At 42.4% G+C, this 22,832-nt stretch overlaps 2 protein-coding genes across 2 annotated transcripts in view; both read left to right on the top strand.

The window, feature by feature from the left end:
* The window catches only part of LOC120571849 (epiplakin-like), a 16,847-nt gene extending 8,769 nt beyond the window's left edge, over nt 1-8,078 (top strand). Inside the window, 4 exon segments of the mRNA XM_039820941.1 lie at nt 664-3,456; nt 3,459-6,146; nt 6,231-6,997; nt 7,328-8,078. Coding sequence (XP_039676875.1) covers nt 670-3,456; nt 3,459-6,146; nt 6,231-6,997; nt 7,328-8,078 — 6,993 coding nt within the window. The 5' untranslated portion in view covers nt 664-669.
* Nucleotides 8,063-22,677, top strand: eppk1 (epiplakin 1). Its single transcript, XM_039819251.1, is given in 15 exon segments — nt 8,063-10,483; nt 10,486-10,664; nt 10,666-11,212; nt 11,215-11,503; nt 11,551-11,728; nt 11,730-12,458; nt 12,461-13,288; nt 13,290-13,532; nt 13,534-13,590; nt 13,592-15,289; nt 15,291-17,352; nt 17,355-17,431; nt 17,433-17,460; nt 17,463-18,739; nt 18,741-22,677. Coding segments are annotated over 15 exon segments (13,773 nt in total). The 5' UTR covers nt 8,063-8,109; the 3' UTR covers nt 21,948-22,677.
* Nucleotides 22,678-22,832: the final 155 nt, after the last annotated feature.

The following is a 22,832-nucleotide window of genomic DNA, read 5'->3' as shown; positions in this document are numbered from 1 at the left end:
CAACAGCTGCTTACATCCTAAAATTTCAATCAGATATATAAGTGAACCTTAGTGCCCACTAAAGGTCGAAGAAATTCATTTTACAAAACATACATGTTGAATAATATGCATGATGCATACATTTGATCAGATTTAGATGCAAAGTATCCTACCTTCATAAAGGTTATATATTGTTTTTTGTTGAAACTGGTTTAGAGTGGTGTCCATTTAACTTTCTAGTCATTTTGGAGGCTGTAGTTACTGAATTGTATTGTGTTATAAAGAGAGGTGTTTCGAAAATAGCCCACCCTTACAAATTGTAAGCATCTCTCAGTGTAACACAACACAATTAACCAGCTACATAACCTACAGCTTTCAAAATGACCATGCAATTAAATCAACACCTCTCTAAAACGGTTTTAACAAAAACGAACATTATGAACGTCATGAAGGTAAGATTTATTGCATGGCTGTGAATTACTTACTAGCAAGTAGTACCAAATTGGTAACTGAGTATATTTACCAACAGTATGTGCAGCTTATTTCAACAAAGTGTCTTGATAAGAATCTCTGTTATCTATAGAATTTTGTAGTGGACACAAAATATTGTGTGGAACTTACAGACAATGCATGCATTATCCAAACAAATGTAAGCAACTGTTTTTGTGTTATACTGCTCTATAGGCCAAGATGGACTCTAAGCAAAATGGCCACACAGAAGTCCACGGACCTGTGGCTGGCATCTTCCTGGAAAAAACAAGGGAGAAGATAACCATATATCAAGCCATGAAGAAACGTCTGCTTAAGCCAGGAACAGCATTAGCCCTGCTTGAAGCACAAGCAGCCACAGTAGGCATCGTAGACCCAATAAACAATCGAATACTTCCTGTTGCCGATGCTGTTAAGGAGGGAATAGTTGGCACGGAAATGAAAGAGAAACTCCTCACAGCCGAGAAAGCTGTCAGGGGCTATTTAGACCCCTACACAAACCAAATGATATCTGTATATCAAGCTATGCAAAAAGATTTAGTTTCAAGAGATTATGGATTGAGACTGCTGGAAGCACAAATCGCCACACAAGGCTTGTTTGATCCTGTTGAGAAGTCACATATTTCAGTTGAATCTGCGATTCAAAAGGGCTACTATGAAAAAGGTTTGCTCAATGACCAGATGTCAGAGCTGAAAGTGTTCTACAATCCAAGCTTGCAAGAAAATCTTAACTACCACAACCTGCTAGAGAAATGCATGGTGGAGCCTGACACAGGCTTGTTGCTCCTTCCTGTTTGCATAACCTTCAAAGGTCTGCGAAGAGGTATTTCCTCCACTGAACTCCTTGCATCAAAGATCATTGACAAAGAAACATTTGATGACCTACAGAAGGGAAAGACCACTACACAGGATGTGATGTTGATGGAAACAGTTAAAGAGTACCTGAATGGCAAAGGCAGTATCGCAGGCATTGCTATACTCTCGTCCAATCAGAGAATGAGCATTTATCAAGCCATGAAGAAAGGCATACTGATGCCTGGAACAGCACTTGTTCTACTGGAGGCACAAGCTGCGACTGGATTCATGATTGATCCTGTAGAAAACAAAATGTTCACTGTGGATGAGGCCATCAAAAACAAAGTTTTTGGCCCAGAATATTACGCAAAGCTGCGTTCTGCTGAGCGAGCAGTTACTGGATACAAAGACCCATACTCAGGTGAAACTATATCTCTTTTTCAAGCAATGACAAAAGAACTCATCATTCTGCAACATGGAATACGCCTACTTGAGGCGCAAATCGCTACAGGTGGAATAATAGACCCGATCAACAGTCATAGACTACCAACGGAAGTGGCCTTCAAGAGAGGTTATTTCAATGAAGAAATGAATGCCATGCTAGAGAATCCAGGGGATGACACGAAGGGTTTCTTTGACCCAAACACAGAAGAAAATCTAACTTACTTTGAGCTGATGGAAAGGTGTGTCATTGATCCCATCACTGGACTGTGCCTCCTTCCTCTCCTTGATAAGTCAGACAAGCTGAATTTCAACTTTATTGACCATCAAACTAAAATGGCCTTCAAAGAGGAGAAGGTAAACGTGGTATATGGAAAGTACATGGGGAAGACAGTATCTCTGTGGGAACTCCTGATGTCAGAATACTTTGATGAACACCAGAGGCGAGACATCATTCAAAAGTACAGAGAGGGGAAGCTCAATATCAAGACCATTATCACAACGGTTCTGGAAATCATAGAAAAGTCTGTGAAAACAACGAATGTCATCTTTGAAGGCATCAGAGAAAACGTCACAGCCAAACAGCTTGAGGAAGCAGATATCATAAGTAAGGAGGTTCTGGAGGATCTGAAAAAGGGAAAAGTGTCAGTGAAGGATGTTATAAAAGATGAAAATGTCAATATGTACCTGCAGGGTAAAGACAGCATCGCAGGCATTCTGCTTCCTGATTCTCAAATCATGACCATCTACCAGGCCAAACAAAAAGGAAAGCTGATGCCAGGAACGGCTCTGATTCTACTGGAAGCACAGGCAGCAACAGGGTTCATAATTGACCCTATTGGAAACAGGAAGTTTTCAGTGGATGATGCTGTCAAAGCAAAGATAGTGGGGCCTGATGTCTGTCACAAATTGCGCTCAGCAGAGAAAGCGGTCACTGGGTACAAGAATCCATATGATGGCAAAATAATCTCTTTGTTCCAAGCCATGCAAAAAGATCTCATTCTAAAAGACCATGGAATTCGGCTCCTGGAAGCACAAATTGCGACTGGTGGGATTATTGACCCAGTGAACAGCCATCGCATTCCTGTCCATGTGGCCTATAAGAAGGGATACTTTAATGAGGAAATGAATGAGATCTTGATTGATCCAAGTGATGACACCAAAGGATTCTTTGATCCCAACACCCTTGAGAACCTGACATACTTGCAACTCATGGCTAGATGTGTCAGAGATCCCAGTACAGGTCTGTGCCTCTTGCCACTCAAAAGCAAAAGTAACAACATTTCCATAGATGATAACATAAGGGAAACATTCAAAACAACAGTTACTGTTAAGTATGGCAGGTTTAATGGCAAGCACACAACACTGTGGGATCTTATCAATTCAGAGTATCTGACTGAGGACAAAAGACAGGAGTTTTTCAAGCTCTTCAAGTCAAGGAAAATCACAGTCGAGCAACTCATTGTCACCATTTTAGAGATCATTGAGAGTAAGGAGATAAAACAGCAAGCAGGGCTGAAAATTAAAGGTCTCAGAGGAGAGGTCTCTGTTGTGGATCTTTTGGAGCTTGAAATTGTGGATGAAAAAACATACAACAGTTTGGTCGAGGGAAAGATGACAAGCACTGATGTAATGAAAATGGACAGTGTGAGAGCCTACCTACAAGGGAAAAGTTGTGTGGGGGGGGGTTTTTAACACCCCCCAAAAAAAAAGAAGAACACCCCAAAAAACAAAAAAGGTTTTCGCTTCATGGATACACACCTGGCACTGCTCTATGCCTCCTTGAAGCACAAGCAGCCACAGGTTTCATTGTTGATCCTTTGAAAAACCAAAAACTGACAGTGGAGCAAGCTCTCAGAGAGAAGGTAATTGGTCCAGAGATGCATGAAAAGCTTTTGTCTGCAGAGAGGGCTGTCACTGGTTACATAGATCCATACACTGGTCAAAAGATCTCACTTTTCCAAGCTTTGCAAAAGGATCTAATTATCAAGCAGCATGGCATCCGTTTACTTGAGGCCCAGCTTGCTACAGGTGGAATCATTGATCCTTTGAAGTGTCTTCACTTACCCCTTAAGGTTGCATACAGGAAAGGATATTTTGATGCGGAATTGTATCAGATCCTATTAGACCCAAGTGATGACACAAAGGGGCTTTTTGATCCAAAGACACAAGACAATCTGACATACATGGAGATGTTGGGTAGATGTGTGAAAGACGAGGAAACAGGACTGCTTCTGCTGTCAATGAATGACAAACCGAAAACTACAGAAACAAAGGCAAAAATGTACACCAACACTGAGATAAAGCAAGAGTTTGAAAAGACCGCTGTGAGCATATCGGTAGGACGGTACTCAGGAAAATCAGTTTCTCTATGGGACTTGATCCACTCTGGGTATTTTACAGAGGATCAGCAGCTTGAATTCTTTGATAAATACAGAACAGGGAAGATAAACACACAAACCATAATCACATTAGTGATTTCCACCATTGAAAAACTGGAGCGTGAAACACACAAAACGATAATGGGCCTGAGAAAACCTGTCTCTGCTCAACAACTACTGGATTCTGATATCATTGATGTAGATACATTCAAACAGGTGAAAGAAGGAAAACTCCCTCTTGAAGAAGTGATCAAAAGTGAACCTGTGAGAGGATACCTGAAGGGAACCGGAAGCATTGCTGGAATTAAGGTTCACCCATCCCATAAAGTAATGAGCATATATGAAGCAAAGAAGGAAGATCTGTTGACACCTGGCACTGCACTTGTACTGCTTGAAGCACAGGCTGCAACAGGATGGGTGATTGATCCTTTAAAAAACAAGTTCTACACTGTTGATGAGGCTGCAAGAGAGAAAGTAATAGGACCAGATGTACATGAGCAACTTTTCTCAGCCGAAAGAGCAGTCATTGGCTACAAAGATCCATACACAGATGCAACCATATCACTGTTTGAAGCCATAGATGAACAGCTGATTGCAAGAAGTGATGGCATTCGTCTTCTTGAGGCACAGATGGCAACTGGAGGAATCATTGATCCAAATCAAAGTCACAGGCTGCCTGTTCATGTTGCTATTAAAAAGGGATATCTAGATGAAGAAATAAGCAAAATTCTGTTGAACCCAACTGATGATGCAAAGGGATTCTTTGATCCAAACACCAAAGAAAACCTCTCTTACCTTCAGCTGATAAAGCGATGCGAGAAGGATCCAGAAACTGGGCTACTTCTTCTATCAGTGTATCAAGAAGAATCCAATGTATTTCACACAGATGAGCAAATAGAGCTTGCTTTCAAAAATAAACCGATCGCAATGGATGCTGGAAAATTTAAAAACAAAAAGGTGACATTGTGGGAAGTGCTGGTCTCTGAATACATATCAAAACAAAAAAGGGAGCAGCTCATACAACAATACAAAACAAAAACCATGACAATAGAAGAGATCATTGAAATACTCACTGTTATCATTACTGAGGTATCATCCAAAGAAAGAAAGTTCAAAGGACTAAGAAAGCAGGTCTCAGCCAGTGAGTTGTATGAGTCAAAGATTATCTCAAAGGAACTTTTCACACAGATTATACAAGGAAAGGTAACTGAAGAGAATGTTAACAAAATGGAATCGATTCAGAAGTACCTTGGAGCTACAAACTGTATAGCAGGTGTCAGAGTTGAATCTACAAAGAAAGTTATGAGCATATACGAAGCCAAAACCAAAAGCATGCTGACCCCTGGTACATCTCTTGTGCTGCTGGAGGCACAAGCTGCCACTGGTTTTGTCATTGATCCAGTGAACAACAAAAAACTTTCTGTAGAGGAAGCTGTGGCTCAAAGAGTGGTTGGCAGTGAGTGGAAAAATAAACTCCTTTCAGCCGAAAGGGCTGTTACAGGATACAAAGATCCCTACACCGGAAACACAATTTCGTTGTTCCAAGCCTTGAAAAAAGATCTTATTGTGAAAGATCATGGAATTCGTCTCCTTGAAGCTCAAATTGCCACAGGAGGCATAATTGACCCAGTGCACAGTCACAGAGTCCCTGTTCAGGTAGCATATACAAGAGGTTACTTTGATGAAGAAATGAACCAGATACTGTCTGACCCCGATGATGACACCAAGGGCTTCTTTGACCCCAACACCCAAGAGAACCTCACCTATCTTCAGCTGGTTGAGAGGTGTGTCACAGATCCCATCACAGGTCTTAGCTTACTGGTGATTGCAAAGAAAGACGAGTTTTATTTCTTTGTTGATGAGGCAACAAAACTCATTTTGAAATCTACATTGACAACCAAAGCAGGAGGGAAATACCAAGGCACATCAGTGTCTCTATGGGATCTGCTCTACTCCAAATACATCACTGAGGAGAAGAGGAGAGAGGTTGTGCAACAGTACAAGTCTGGATCAATCACAATTGAATGCTTCTTGGAAATGATCCTGACAATCATTGAGAAGCAGACCACAACAACCTCATCGTCATCACTTGTTATGTGCCAACCACCAGAAACAAAAGTGGATAGCAGCACAACTACCATCACCACTACAGTTACAGAGACAACTGAAGTTCAAAACTTCCATGGAATCAGAAAGGATGTCACTGCCAATGAGTTGCTTGAATCAAAAATCATCAATGAGGACCTCTACAAAAATCTTACCGCTGGAAAAGTCACAGTGACAGAAATAAGTGAAATGGACTCAGTACGTAAGTATTTAAAGGGAACTAACAGCATTGCAGGAGTGTACCTGCAGTCCACCAAAGAGACCCTGAGTATATATGAAGCCAAAAGTAAAGGACTGCTAACTCCTGGTACTTCTCTGGTTCTGCTGGAAGCCCAAGCTGCCACTGGTTTTGTTATTGACCCAGTAAACAACAAGAGACTTTCTGTAGAGGAAGCTGTGGCTCAAAGAGTGGTTGGCAGTGAGTGGAAAAATAAACTGCTTTCAGCAGAAAGGGCTGTTACAGGATACAAAGATTACCTACACGACCAACCAATTTCTTTGTTCCAAGCCTTGAAAAAAGATCTTATTGTGAAAGATCATGGAATTCGTCTCCTTGAAGCGCAAATTGCCACAGGAGGCATCATTGACCCAGTGTACAGTCACAGAGTGCCTGTTCAGGTAGCATATACAAGAGGTTACTTTGATGAAGAAATGAACCAGATACTGTCTGACCCCGATGATGACACCAAGGGCTTCTTTGACCCCAACACCCAAGAGAACCTCACCTATCTTCAGCTGGTTGAGAGGTGTGTCACAGATCCCATCACAGGTCTTAGCTTACTGGTGATTGCAAAGAAAGGAGAGTTTTATTTCTTTGTTGATGAGGCAACAAAACTCATTTTGAAATCTACAATGACAACCAAAGCAGGAGGGAAATACCAAGGCACATCAGTGTCTCTGTGGGATCTGCTCTACTCCAAATACATCACTGAGGAGAAGAGGAGAGAGCTTGTGCAACAGTACAAGTCTGGATCAATCACAATTGAACAATTCTTGGAAATGATCCTGACAATCATTGAGAAGCAGACCACAACAACCTCATCGTTATCACTTGTTATGTGCCAACCACCAGAAACAAAAGTGGATAGCAGCACAACTACCATCACCACTACAGTTACAGAGACAACTGAAGTTCAAAACTTCCATGGAATCAGAAAGGATGTCACTGCCAATGAGTTGCTTGAATCAAGAATCATCAATGAGGACCTCTACAAAAATCTTACCGCTGGAAAAGTCACAGTGACAGAAATAAGTGAAATGGACTCAGTACGTAAGTATTTAAAGGGAACTAACAGCATTGCAGGAGTGTACCTGCAGTCCACCAAAGAGACCCTGAGCATATATGAAGCCAAAAGCAAAGGACTGCTAACTCCTGGTACTTCTCTGGTTCTGCTGGAAGCCCAAGCTGCCACTGGCTTTGTTATCGACCCAGTAAAAAACAAGAGACTTTCTGTAGAGGAAGCTGTGGCTCAAAGAGTGGTTGGCAGTGAGTGGAAAAATAAACTGCTTTCAGCAGAAAGGGCTGTTACAGGATACAAAGATCCCCATACTGGAAACATAATTTCGTTATTCCAAGCCTTGAAAAAAGATCTTATTGTGAAAGATCATGGAATTCGTCTCCTTGAAGCTCAAATTGCCACAGGAGGCATCATTGACCCAGTGCACAGTCACAGAGTGCCTGTTCAGGTAGCATATACAAGAGGTTACTTTGATGAAGAAATGAACAAGATACTGTCTGACCCCGATGATGACACCAAGGGCTTCTTTGACCCCAACACCCAAGAGAACCTCACCTATCTTCAGCTGGTTGAGAGGTGTGTCACAGATCCCATCACAGGTCTTAGCTTACTGGTGATTGCAAAGCAAGGCGATTTATTTCTTTGTTGATGAGGCAACAAAACTCATTTTGAAATCTACAATGACAACCAGAGCAGGAGGGAAATACCAAGGCACATCAGTGTCTCTGTGGGATCTGCTCTACTCCAAATACATCACTGAAGAGAAGAGGAGAGAGCTTGTGCAACAGTACAAGTCTGGATCAATCACAATTGAACGCTTCTTGGAAATGATCCTGACAATCATTCAGCAGCAGACCACAACAACCTCATCGTCATCACTTGTTATGTGCCAACCACCAGAAACAAAAGTGGATAGCAGCACAACTACCATCACCACTACAGTTACAGAGATAACTGAAGTTCAAAACTTCCATGGAATCAGAAAGGATGTCACTGCCAATGAGTTGCTTGAATCAAAAATCATCAATGAGGACCTCTACAAAAATCTTACCGCTGGAAAAGTCACAGTGATAGAAGTAAGTGAAATGGACTCAGTACGTAAGTACTTAAAGGGAACTAACAGCATTGCAGGAGTGTACCTGCAGTCCACCAAAGAGACCCTGAGTATATATGAAGCCAAAAGTAAAGGACTGCTAACTCCTGGTACTTCTCTGATTCTGCTGGAAGCCCAAGCTGCCACTGGCTTTGTTATCGACCCAGTAAAAAACAAGAAACTTTCTGTAGAGGAAGCTGTGGCTCAAAGAGTGGTTGGCAGTGAGTGGAAAAATAAACTCCTTTCAGCAGAAAGGGCTGTTACAGGATACAAAGATCCCTACACCGGAAACACAATTTCGTTGTTCCAAGCCTTGACAAAAGATCTTATTGTGAAAGATCATGGAATTCGCCTCCTTGAAGCTCAAATTGCCACAGGAGGCATCATTGACCCAGTGCACAGTCACAGAGTGCCTGTTCAGGTAGCATATACAAGAGGTTACTTTGATGAAGAAATGAACAAGATACTGTCTGACCCCGATGATGACACCAAGGGCTTCTTTGACCCCAACACCCAAGAGAACCTCACCTATCTTCAGCTGGTTGAGAGGTGTGTCACAGATCCCATCACAGGTCTTAGCTTACTGGTGATTGCAAAGAAAGGCGAGTTTTATTTCTTTGTTGATGAGGCAACAAAACTCATTTTGAAATCTACAATGACAACCAGAGCAGGAGGGAAATACCAAGGCACATCAGTGTCTCTGTGGGATCTGCTCTACTCCAAATACATCACTGAAGAGAAGAGGAGAGAGCTTGTGCAACAGTACAAGTCTGGATCAATCACAATTGAACGCTTCTTGGAAATGATCCTGACAATCATTCAGCAGCAGACCACAACAACCTCATCGTCATCACTTGTTATGTGCCAACCACCAGAAACAAAAGTGGATAGCAGCACAACTACCATCACCACTACAGTTACAGAGATAACTGAAGTTCAAAACTTCCATGGAATCAGAAAAGATGTCACTGCCAATGAGTTGCTTGAATCAAAAATCATCAATGAGGACCTCTACAAAAATCTTACCGCTGGAAAAGTCACAGTGACAGAAGTAAGTGAAATGGACTCAGTACGTAAGTACTTAAAGGGAACTAACAGCATTGCAGGAGTGTACCTGCAGTCCACCCAAGAGACCCTGAGTATATATGAAGCCAAAAGCAAAGGACTGCTAACTCCTGGTACTTCTCTGGTTCTGCTGGAAGCCCAAGCTGCCACTGGCTTTGTTATCGACCCAGTAAACAACAAGAAACTTTCTGTAGAGGAAGCTGTGGCTCAAAGAGTGGTTGGCAGTGAGTGGAAAAATAAACTCCTTTCAGCAGAAAGGGCTGTTACAGGATACAAAGATCCCTACACCGGAAACACAATTTCGTTGTTCCAAGCCTTGAAAAAAGATCTTATTGTGAAAGATCATGGAATTCGCCTCCTTGAAGCTCAAATTGCCACAGGAGGCATCATTGACCCAGTGTACAGTCACAGAGTGCCTGTTCAGGTAGCATATACAAGAGGTTACTTTGATGAAGAAATGAACAAGATACTGTCTGACCCCGATGATGACACCAAGGGCTTCTTTGACCCCAACACCCAAGAGAACCTCACCTATCTTCAGCTGGTTGAGAGGTGTGTCACAGATCCCATCACAGGTCTTAGCTTACTGGTGATTGCAAAGAAAGGCGAGTTTTATTTCTTTGTTGATGAGGCAACAAAACTCATTTTGAAATCTACAATGACAACCAGAGCAGGAGGGAAATACCAAGGCACATCAGTGTCTCTGTGGGATCTGCTCTACTCCAAATACATCACTGAAGAGAAGAGGAGAGAGCTTGTGCAACAGTACAAGTCTGGATCAATCACAATTGAACGCTTCTTGGAAATGATCCTGACAATCATTCAGCAGCAGACCACAACAACCTCATCGTCATCACTTGTTATGTGCCAACCACCAGAAACAAAAGTGGATAGCGCACAACTACCATCACCACTACAGTTACAGAGATAACTGAAGTTCAAAACTTCCATGGAATCAGAAAGGATGTCACTGCCAATGAGTTGCTTGAATCAAAAATCATCAATGAGGACCTCTACAAAAATCTTACCGCTGGAAAAGTCACAGTGACAGAAGTAAGTGAAATGGACTCAATGCGTAAAGTACTCAAAGGGAACTAACAGCATTGCGGGAGTGTACCTGCAGTCCACCAAAGAGACCCTGAGTATATATGAAGCCAAAAGTAAAGGACTGCTAACTCCTGGTACTTCTCTGATTCTGCTGGAAGCCCAAGCTGCCACTGGCTTTGTTATCGACCCAGTAAAAAACAAGAAACTTTCTGTAGAGGAAGCTGTGGCTCAAAGAGTGGTTGGCAGTGAGTGGAAAAATAAACTCCTTTCAGCAGAAAGGGCTGTTACAGGATACAAAGATCCCTACACCGGAAACACAATTTCGTTGTTCCAAGCCTTGACAAAAGATCTTATTGTGAAAGATCATGGAATTCGCCTCCTTGAAGCTCAAATTGCCACAGGAGGCATCATTGACCCAGTGCACAGTCACAGAGTGCCTGTTCAGGTAGCATATACAAGAGGTTACTTTGATGAAGAAATGAACAAGATACTGTCTGACCCCGATGATGACACCAAGGGCTTCTTTGACCCCAACACCCAAGAGAACCTCACCTATCTTCAGCTGGTTGAGAGGTGTGTCCAGATCCCATCACAGGTCTTAGCTTACTGGTGATTGCAAAGAAAGGCGAGTTTTATTTCTTTGTTGATGAGGCAACAAAACTCATTTTGAAATCTACAATGACAACCAGAGCAGGAGGGAAATACCAAGGCACATCAGTGTCTCTGTGGGATCTGCTCTACTCCAAATACATCACTGAAGAGAAGAGGAGAGAGCTTGTGCAACAGTACAAGTCTGGATCAATCACAATTGAACGCTTCTTGGAAATGATCCTGACAATCATTCAGCAGCAGACCACAACAACCTCATCGTCATCACTTGTTATGTGCCAACCACCAGAAACAAAAGGTAGTGCAGCACAACTACCATCACCACTACAGTTACAGAGATAACTGAAGTTCAAAACTTCCATGGAATCAGAAAAGATGTCACTGCCAATGAGTTGCTTGAATCAAAAATCATCAATGAGGACCTCTACAAAAATCTTACCGCTGGAAAAGTCACAGTGACAGAAGTAAGTGAAATGGACTCAGTCGCGTAAGTACTTAAAGGGAACTAACAGCATTGCAGGAGTGTACCTGCAGTCCACCCAAGAGACCCTGAGTATATATGAAGCCAAAAGCAAAGGACTGCTAACTCCTGGTACTTCTCTGGTTCTGCTGGAAGCCCAAGCTGCCACTGGCTTTGTTATCGACCCAGTAAACAACAAGAAACTTTCTGTAGAGGAAGCTGTGGCTCAAAGAGTGGTTGGCAGTGAGTGGAAAAATAAACTCCTTTCAGCAGAAAGGGCTGTTACAGGATACAAAGATCCCTACACCGGAAACACAATTTCGTTGTTCCAAGCCTTGAAAAAAGATCTTATTGTGAAAGATCATGGAATTCGCCTCCTTGAAGCTCAAATTGCCACAGGAGGCATCATTGACCCAGTGTACAGTCACAGAGTGCCTGTTCAGGTAGCATATACAAGAGGTTACTTTGATGAAGAAATGAACAAGATACTGTCTGACCCCGATGATGACACCAAGGGCTTCTTTGACCCCAACACCCAAGAGAACCTCACCTATCTTCAGCTGGTTGAGAGGTGTGTCACAGATCCCATCACAGGTCTTAGCTTACTGGTGATTGCAAAGAAAGGCGAGTTTTATTTCTTTGTTGATGAGGCAACAAAACTCATTTTGAAATCTACAATGACAACCAGAGCAGGAGGGAAATACCAAGGCACATCAGTGTCTCTGTGGGATCTGCTCTACTCCAAATACATCACTGAGAAGAGAAGAGGAGAGAGCTTGTGCAACAGTACAAGTCTGGATCAATCACAATTGAACGCTTCTTGGAAATGATCCTGACAATCATTCAGCAGCAGACCACAACAACCTCATCGTCATCACTTGTTATGTGCCAACCACCAGAAACAAAAGTGGATAGCAGCACAACTACCATCACCACTACAGTTACAGAGATAACTGAAGTTCAAAACTTCCATGGAATCAGAAAGGATGTCACTGCCAATGAGTTGCTTGAATCAAAAATCATCAATGAGGACCTCTACAAAAATCTTACCGCTGGAAAAGTCACAGTGACAGAAGTAAGTGAAATGGACTCAGTACGTAAGTACTTAAAGGGAACTAACAGCATTGCAGGAGTGTACCTGCAGTCCACCAAAGAGACCCTGAGTATATATGAAGCCAAAAGTAAAGGACTGCTAACTCCTGGTACTTCTCTGATTCTGCTGGAAGCCCAAGCTGCCACTGGCTTTGTTATCGACCCAGTAAAAAACAAGAAACTTTCTGTAGAGGAAGCTGTGGCTCAAAGAGTGGTTGGCAGTGAGTGGAAAAATAAACTCCTTTCAGCAGAAAGGGCTGTTACAGGATACAAAGATCCCTACACCGGAAACACAATTTCGTTGTTCCAAGCCTTGAAAAAAGATCTTATTGTGAAAGATCATGGAATTCGCCTCCTTGAAGCTCAAATTGCCACAGGAGGCATCATTGACCCAGTGCACAGTCACAGAGTGCCTGTTCAGGTAGCATATACAAGAGGTTACTTTGATGAAGAAATGAACAAGATACTGTCTGACCCCGATGATGACACCAAGGGCGTCTGTTGACCCCAACACCCAAGAGAACCTCACCTATCTTCAGCTGGTTGAGAGGTGTGTCACAGATCCCATCACAGGTCTTAGCTTACTGGTGATTGCAAAGAAAGGCGAGTTTTATTTCTTTGTTGATGAGGCAACAAAACTCATTTTGAAATCTACAATGACAACCAGAGCAGGAGGGAAATACCAAGGCACATCAGTGTCTCTGTGGGATCTGCTCTACTCCAAATACATCACTGAAGGAAGAGAAGAGGAGAGAGCTTGTGCAACAGTACAAGTCTGGATCAATCACAATTGAAACGCTTCTTGGAAATGATCCTGACAATCATTCAGCAGCAGACCACAACAACCTCATCGTCATCACTTGTTATGTGCCAACCACCAGAAACAAAAGTGGATAGCAGCACAACTACCATCACCACTACAGTTACAGAGATAACTGAAGTTCAAAACTTCCATGGAATCAGAAAGGATGTCACTGCCAATGAGTTGCTTGAATCAAAAATCATCAATGAGGACCTCTACAAAAATCTTACCGCTGGAAAAGTCACAGTGACAGAAGTAAGTGAAATGGACTCAGTACGTAAGTACTTAAAGGGAACTAACAGCATTGCAGGAGTGTACCTGCAGTCCACCAAAGAGACCCTGAGTATATATGAAGCCAAAAGTAAAGGACTGCTAACTCCTGGTACTTCTCTGATTCTGCTGGAAGCCCAAGCTGCCACTGGCTTTGTTATCGACCCAGTAAAAAACAAGAAACTTTCTGTAGAGGAAGCTGTGGCTCAAAGAGTGGTTGGCAGTGAGTGGAAAAATAAACTCCTTTCAGCAGAAAGGGCTGTTACAGGATACAAAGATCCCTACACCGGAAACACAATTTCGTTGTTCCAAGCCTTGACAAAAGATCTTATTGTGAAAGATCATGGAATTCGCCTCCTTGAAGCTCAAATTGCCACAGGAGGCATCATTGACCCAGTGCACAGTCACAGAGTGCCTGTTCAGGTAGCATATACAAGAGGTTACTTTGATGAAGAAATGAACAAGATACTGTCTGACCCCGATGATGACACCAAGGGCTTCTTTGACCCCAACACCCAAGAGAACCTCACCTATCTTCAGCTGGTTGAGAGGTGTGTCACAGATCCCATCACAGGTCTTAGCTTACTGGTGATTGCAAAGAAAGGCGAGTTTTATTTCTTTGTTGATGAGGCAACAAAACTCATTTTGAAATCTACAATGACAACCAGAGCAGGAGGGAAATACCAAGGCACATCAGTGTCTCTGTGGGATCTGCTCTACTCCAAATACATCACTGAAGAGAAGAGGAGAGAGCTTGTGCAACAGTACAAGTCTGGATCAATCACAATTGAACGCTTCTTGGAAATGATCCTGACAATCATTCAGCAGCAGACCACAACAACCTCATCGTCATCACTTGTTATGTGCCAACCACCAGAAACAAAAGTGGATAGCAGCACAACTACCATCACCACTACAGTTACAGAGATAACTGAAGTTCAAAACTTCCATGGAATCAGAAAGGATGTCACTGCCAATGAGTTGCTTGAATCAAAAATCATCAATGAGGACCTCTACAAAAATCTTACCGCTGGAAAAGTCACAGTGACAGAAGTAAGTGAAATGGGCGATTCAGTAAAGTACTTAAAGGGAACTAACAGCATTGCAGGAGTGTACCTGCAGTCCACCCAAGAGACCCTGAGTATATATGAAGCCAAAAGCAAAGGACTGCTAACTCCTGGTACTTCTCTGGTTCTGCTGGAAGCCCAAGCTGCCACTGGCTTTGTTATCGACCCAGTAAACAACAAGAAACTTTCTGTAGAGGAAGCTGTGGCTCAAAGAGTGGTTGGCAGTGAGTGGAAAAATAAACTCCTTTCAGCAGAAAGGGCTGTTACAGGATACAAAGATCCCTACACCGGAAACACAATTTCGTTGTTCCAAGCCTTGAAAAAAGATCTTATTGTGAAAGATCATGGAATTCGCCCTCCTTGAAGCTCAAATTGCCACAGGAGGCATCATTGACCCAGTGCACAGTCACAGAGTGCCTGTTCAGGTAGCATATACAAGAGGTTACTTTGATGAAGAAATGAACAAGATACTGTCTGACCCCGATGATGACACCAAGGGCTTCTTTGACCCCAACACCCAAGAGAACCTCACCTATCTTCAGCTGGTTGAGAGGTGTGTCACAGATCCCATCACAGGTCTTAGCTTACTGGTGATTGCAAAGAAAGGCGAGTTTTATTTCTTTGTTGATGAGGCAACAAAACTCATTTTGAAATCTACAATGACAACCAGAGCAGGAGGGAAATACCAAGGCACATCAGTGTCTCTGTGGGATCTGCTCTACTCCAAATACATCACTGAAGAGAAGAGGAGAGAGCTTGTGCAACAGTACAAGTCTGGATCAATCACAATTGAACGCTTCTTGGAAATGATCCTGACAATCATTCAGCAGCAGACCACAACAACCTCATCGTCATCACTTGTTATGTGCCAACCACCAGAAACAAAAGTGGATAGCAGCACAACTACCATCACCACTACAGTTACAGAGATAACTGAAGTTCAAAACTTCCATGGAATCAGAAAGGATGTCACTGCCAATGAGTTGCTTGAATCAAAAATCATCAATGAGGACCTCTACAAAAATCTTACCGCTGGAAAAGTCACAGTGACAGAAGTAAGTGAAATGGACTCAGTACGTAAGTACTTAAAGGGAACTAACAGCATTGCAGGAGTGTACCTGCAGTCCACCCAAGAGACCCTGAGTATATATGAAGCCAAAAGCAAAGGACTGCTAACTCCTGGTACTTCTCTGGTTCTGCTGGAAGCCCAAGCTGCCACTGGCTTTGTTATCGACCCAGTAAAAAACAAGAGACTTTCTGTAGAGGAAGCTGTGGCTCAAAGAGTGGTTGGCAGTGAGTGGAAAAATAAACTGCTTTCAGCAGAAAGGGCTGTTACAGGATACAAAGATCCCCATACTGGAAACACAATTTCGTTATTCCAAGCCTTGAAAAAAGATCTTATTGTGAAAGATCATGGAATTCGTCTCCTTGAAGCTCAAATTGCCACAGGAGGCATCATTGACCCAGTGCACAGTCACAGAGTGCCTGTTCAGGTAGCATATACAAGAGGTTACTTTGATGAAGAAATGAACAAGATACTGTCTGACCCCGATGATGACACCAAGGGCTTCTTTGACCCCAACACCCAAGAGAACCTCACCTATCTTCAGCTGGTTGAGAGGTGTGTCACAGATCCCATCACAGGTCTTAGCTTACTGGTGATTGCAAAGAAAGGCGAGTTTTATTTCTTTGTTGATGAGGCAACAAAACTCATTTTGAAATCTACAATGACAACCAGAGCAGGAGGGAAATACCAAGGCACATCAGTGTCTCTGTGGGATCTGCTCTACTCCAAATACATCACTGAAGAGAAGAGGAGAGAGCTTGTGCAACAGTACAAGTCTGGATCAATCACAATTGAACGCTTCTTGGAAATGATCCTGACAATCATTCAGCAGCAGACCACAACAACCTCATCGTCATCACTTGTTATGTGCCAACCACCAGAAACAAAAGTGGATAGCAGCACAACTACCATCACCACTACAGTTACAGAGATAACTGAAGTTCAAAACTTCCATGGAATCAGAAAGGATGTCACTGCCAATGAGTTGCTTGAATCAAAAATCATCAATGAGGACCTCTACAAAAATCTTACCGCTGGAAAAGTCACAGTGACAGAAGTAAGTGAAATGGACTCAGTACGTAAGTACTTAAAGGGAACTAACAGCATTGCAGGAGTGTACCTGCAGTCCACCAAAGAGACCCTGAGTATATATGAAGCCAAAAGTAAAGGACTGCTAACTCCTGGTACTTCTCTGATTCTGCTGGAAGCCCAAGCTGCCACTGGCTTTGTTATCGACCCAGTAAAAAACAAGAAACTTTCTGTAGAGGAAGCTGTGGCTCAAAGAGTGGTTGGCAGTGAGTGGAAAAATAAACTCCTTTCAGCAGAAAGGGCTGTTACAGGATACAAAGATCCTTACACGGAAACACAATTTCGTTGTTCCAAGCCTTGACAAAAGATCTTATTGTGAAAGATCATGGAATTCGCCTCCTTCGAAGCTCAAATTGCCACAGGAGGCATCATTGACCAGTGCACAGTCACAGAGTGCCTGTTCAGGTAGCATATACAAGAGGTTACTTTGATGAAGAAATGAACAAGATACTGTCGAACCCCGATGATGACACCAAGGGCTTCTTTGACCCCAACACCCAAGAGAACCTCACCTATCTTCAGCTGGTTGAGAGGTGTGTCACAGATCCCATCACAGGTCTTAGCTTACTGGTGATTGCAAAGAAAGGCGAGTTTTATTTCTTTGTTGATGAGGCAACAAAACTCATTTTGAAATCTACAATGACAACCAGAGCAGGAGGGAAATACCAAGGCACATCAGTGTCTCTGTGGGATCTGCTCTACTCCAAATACATCACTGAAGAGAAGAGGAGAGAGCTTGTGCAACAGTACAAGTCTGGATCAATCACAATTGAACGCTTCTTGGAAATGATCCTGACAATCATTCAGCAGCAGACCACAACAACCTCATCGTCATCACTTGTTATGTGCCAACCACCAGAAACAAAAGTGGATAGCAGCACAACTACCATCACCACTACAGTTACAGAGATAACTGAAGTTCAAAACTTCCATGGAATCAGAAAGGATGTCACTGCCAATGAGTTGCTTGAATCAAAAATCATCAATGAGGACCTCTACAAAAATCTTACCGCTGGAAAAGTCACAGTGACAGAAGTAAGTGAAATGGACTCAGTACGTAAGTACTTAAAGGGAACTAACAGCATTGCAGGAGTGTACCTGCAGTCCACCCAAGAGACCCTGAGTATATATGAAGCCAAAAGCAAAGGACTGCTAACTCCTGGTACTTCTCTGGTTCTGCTGGAAGCCCAAGCTGCCACTGGCTTTGTTATCGACCCAGTAAACAACAAGAAACTTTCTGTAGAGGAAGCTGTGGCTCAAAGAGTGGTTGGCAGTGAGTGGAAAAATAAACTCCTTTCAGCAGAAAGGGCTGTTACAGGATACAAAGATCCCTACACCGGAAACACAATTTCGTTGTTCCAAGCCTTGAAAAAAGATCTTATTGTGAAAGATCATGGAATTCGCCTCCTTGAAGCTCAAATTGCCACAGGAGGCATCATTGACCCAGTGTACAGTCACAGAGTGCCTGTTCAGGTAGCATATACAAGAGGTTACTTTGATGAAGAAATGAACAAGATACTGTCTGACCCCGATGATGACACCAAGGGCTTCTTTGACCCCAACACCCAAGAGAACCTCACCTATCTTCAGCTGGTTGAGAGGTGTGTCACAGATCCCATCACAGGTCTTAGCTTACTGGTGATTGCAAAGACAAGCAGGCTTTTATTTCTTTGTTGATGAGGCAACAAAACTCATTTTGAAATCTACAATGACAACCAGAGCAGGAGGGAAATACCAAGGCACATCAGTGTCTCTGTGGGATCTGCTCTACTCCAAATACATCACTGAAGAGAAGAGGAGAGAGCTTGTGCAACAGTACAAGTCTGGATCAATCACAATTGAACGCTTCTTGGAAATGATCCTGACAATCATTGAGAAGCAGACCACAACAACCTCATCATCATCACTTGTTATGTGCCAACCACCAGAAACAAAAGTGGATAGCAGCACAACTACCATCATCACTACAGTTACAGAGACAACTGAAGTTCAAAACTTCCATGGAATCAGAAAGGATGTCACTGCCAATGAGTTGCTTGAATCAAAAATCATCAATGAGGACCTCTACAAAAATCTTACCGCTGGAAAAGTCACAGTGACAGAAATAAGTGAGATGGACTCAGTACGTAAGTATTTAAAGGGAACTAACAGCATTGCAGGAGTGTACCTGCAGTCCACCAAAGAGACCCTGAGTATATATGAAGCCAAAAGCAAAGGACTGCTAACTCCTGGTACTTCTCTGGTTCTGCTGGAAGCCCAAGCTGCCACTGGCTTTGTTATCGACCCAGTAAAAAACAAGAGACTTTCTGTAGAGGAAGCTGTGGCTCAAAGAGTGGTTGGCAGTGAGTGGAAAAATAAACTGCTTTCAGCAGAAAGGGCTGTTACAGGATACAAAGATCCCCATACTGGAAACACAATTTCGTTATTCCAAGCCTTGAAAAAAGATCTTATTGTGAAAGATCATGGAATTCGTCTCCTTGAAGCTCAAATTGCCACAGGAGGCATCATTGACCCAGTGCACAGTCACAGAGTGCCTGTTCAGGTAGCATATACAAGAGGTTACTTTGATGAAGAAATGAACAAGATACTGTCTGACCCCGATGATGACACCAAGGGCTTCTTTGACCCCAACACCCAAGAGAACCTCACCTATCTTCAGCTGGTTGAGAGGTGTGTCACAGATCCCATCACAGGTCTTAGCTTACTGGTGATTGCAAAGAAAGGCGAGTTTTATTTCTTTGTTGATGAGGCAACAAAACTCATTTTGAAATCTACAATGACAACCAGAGCAGGAGGGAAATACCAAGGCACATCAGTGTCTCTGTGGGATCTGCTATACTCCAAATAAATCACTGAAGAGAAGAGGAGAGAGCTTGTGCAACAGTACAAGTCTGGATCAATCACAATTGAACGCTTCTTGGAAATGATCCTGACAATCATTCAGCAGCAGACCACAACAACCTCATCGTCATCACTTGTTATGTGCCAACCACCAGAAACAAAAGTGGATAGCAGCACAACTACCATCACCACTACAGTTACAGAGATAACTGAAGTTCAAAACTTCCATGGAATCAGAAAGGATGTCACTGCCAATGAGTTGCTTGAATCAAAAATCATCAATGAGGACCTCTACAAAAATCTTACCGCTGGAAAAGTCACAGTGACAGAAGTAAGTGAAATGGACTCAGTACGTAAGTACTTAAAGGGAACTAACAGCATTGCAGGAGTGTACCTGCAGTCCACCAAAGAGACCCTGAGTATATATGAAGCCAAAAGTAAAGGACTGCTAACTCCTGGTACTTCTCTGGTTCTGCTGGAAGCCCAAGCTGCCACTGGCTTTGTTATCGACCCAGTAAAAAACAAGAAACTTTCTGTAGAGGAAGCTGTGGCTCAAAGAGTGGTTGGCAGTGAGTGGAAAAATAAACTGCTTTCAGCAGAAAGGGCTGTTACAGGATACAAAGATCCCTACACCGGAAACACAATTTCTTTGTTCCAAGCCTTGAAAAAAGATCTTATTGTGAAAGATCATGGAATTCGTCTCCTTGAAGCTCAAATTGCCACAGGAGGCATCATTGACCCAGTGTACAGTCACAGAGTGCCTGTTCAGGTAGCATATACAAGAGGTTACTTTGATGAAGAAATGAACAAGATACTGTCTGACCCCGATGATGACACCAAGGGCTTCTTTGACCCCAACACCCAAGAGAACCTCACCTATCTTCAGCTGGTTGAGAGGTGTGTCACAGATCCCATCACAGGTCTTAGCTTACTGGTGATTGCAAAGAAAGGTGAGTTTTATTTCTTTGTTGATGAGGCAACAAAACTCATTTTGAAATCTACAATGACAACCAAAGCAGGAGGGAAATACCAAGGCACATCAGTGTCTCTGTGGGATCTGCTCTACTCCAAATACATCACTGAAGAGAAGAGGAGAGAGCTTGTGCAACAGTACAAGTCTGGATCAATCACAATTGAACGCTTCTTGGAAATGATCCTGACAATCATTGAGAAGCAGACCACAACAACCTCATCGTCATCACTTGTTATGTGCCAACCACCAGAAACAAAAGTGGATAGCAGCACAACTACCATCACCACTACAGTTACAGAGACAACTGAAGTTCAAAACTTCCATGGAATCAGAAAGGATGTCACTGCCAATGAGTTGCTTGAATCAAAAATCATCAATGAGGACCTCTACAAAAATCTTACTGCTGGAAAAGTCACAGTGACAGAAGTAAGTGAAATGGACTCAGTACGTAAGTATTTAAAGGGAACTAACAGCATTGCAGGAGTGTACCTGCAGTCCACCAAAGAGACCCTGAGCATATATGAAGCCAAAAGTAAAGGACTGCTAACTCCTGGTACTTCTCTGGTTCTGCTGGAAGCCCAAGCTGCCACTGGCTTTGTTATCGACCCAGTAAAAAACAAGAAACTTTCTGTAGAGGAAGCTGTGGCTCAAAGAGTGGTTGGCAGTGAGTGGAAAAATAAACTGCTTTCAGCAGAAAGGGCTGTTACAGGATACAAAGATCCCCATACTGGAAACACAATTTCATTATTCCAAGCCTTGAAAAAAGATCTTATTGTGAAAGATCATGGAATTCGTCTCCTTGAAGCTCAAATTGCCACAGGAGGCATAATTGACCCAGTGCACAGTCACAGAGTGCCTGTTCAGGTAGCATATACAAGAGGTTACTTTGATGAAGAAATGAACAAGATACTGTCTGACCCCGATGATGACACCAAGGGCTTCTTTGACCCCAACACCCAAGAGAACCTCACCTATCTTCAGCTGGTTGAGAGGTGTGTCACAGATCCCATCACAGGTCTTAGTTTACTCCCCTTGCACAGGTGAAGGAAACCTTTCTAGAAGCATTAACTGTTGTTTTGTTTATTTTTAACCTTCAGTTTACTCAGAATTGCAGTTAGTACCATCTTCTTCTGCTTGTAACATCATTTTACTGCGTTATTTTAATAGGCATTAAAGGTTGTCCTTAAAGACATCTTGAGAGAAAGACATGTATACTGTACTGTGCGGAATGTTTGTTTTTTAAGACTGAGAAAGAGTCCTTAAAATTTGTTTCATTTAAAGTACAACATACATATAAGAACTTTTATGTTAGTTATACTTAATTAGATATGTCAAATGTCTGCTGTTAAAAAGCCAACTGGCTTGATATGAGTCAATTCTGAAAAGCACAGTATGTATTTGTTGCCTTTTTCATGTTTTCAGTCACTTCATAATTACCTAATTCTGATCTCCTCTGACAGCATACATGGCAATCGAATAACTGCATTTTGGATTTGCAATACTTTTAATGTTTTTTCATTTGTGGAGTCTAAATATTGATTTTACATTGATGTAACATGAGCATACTTGTAGCTTGCCTGTACAAACATGATTCAGTTATGTTTTATAACATGCAGGCAAGGCTTTTCTTACTGAACTCTTGTTTCCAAAGTAAACTATGCATTGCTTTAACCTCACTTGGAGGCCAGGCCAGCCATACACTTGTTCTTTTGTGCTATTGTAAAACCTTTTGTGCAAACTGTTGTGTGTGGCCCAATAAAGAAGTGAAATATAAGTACTAGATCTGGTCTTTCTTTTAGCAATTTTTTGTGAACATCTTACCATTTTGGGAACTATTATTAGATCAGTACAACACATATTGTAAAATAATTTCCTGGTTGAAGATTCCTCACATGGGTTGGACAACTTTTAGAGCACTTAAACACTCAT

The sequence above is a fragment of the Perca fluviatilis genome, chromosome 13, assembly GCF_010015445.1.
Source record: "Perca fluviatilis chromosome 13, GENO_Pfluv_1.0, whole genome shotgun sequence".
Taxonomy (NCBI): Eukaryota; Metazoa; Chordata; class Actinopteri; order Perciformes; family Percidae; genus Perca; species Perca fluviatilis.
The sequence above is the reverse complement of the archived record's forward strand: the minus strand, read 5'-3'. Positions and strand labels throughout refer to the sequence as shown.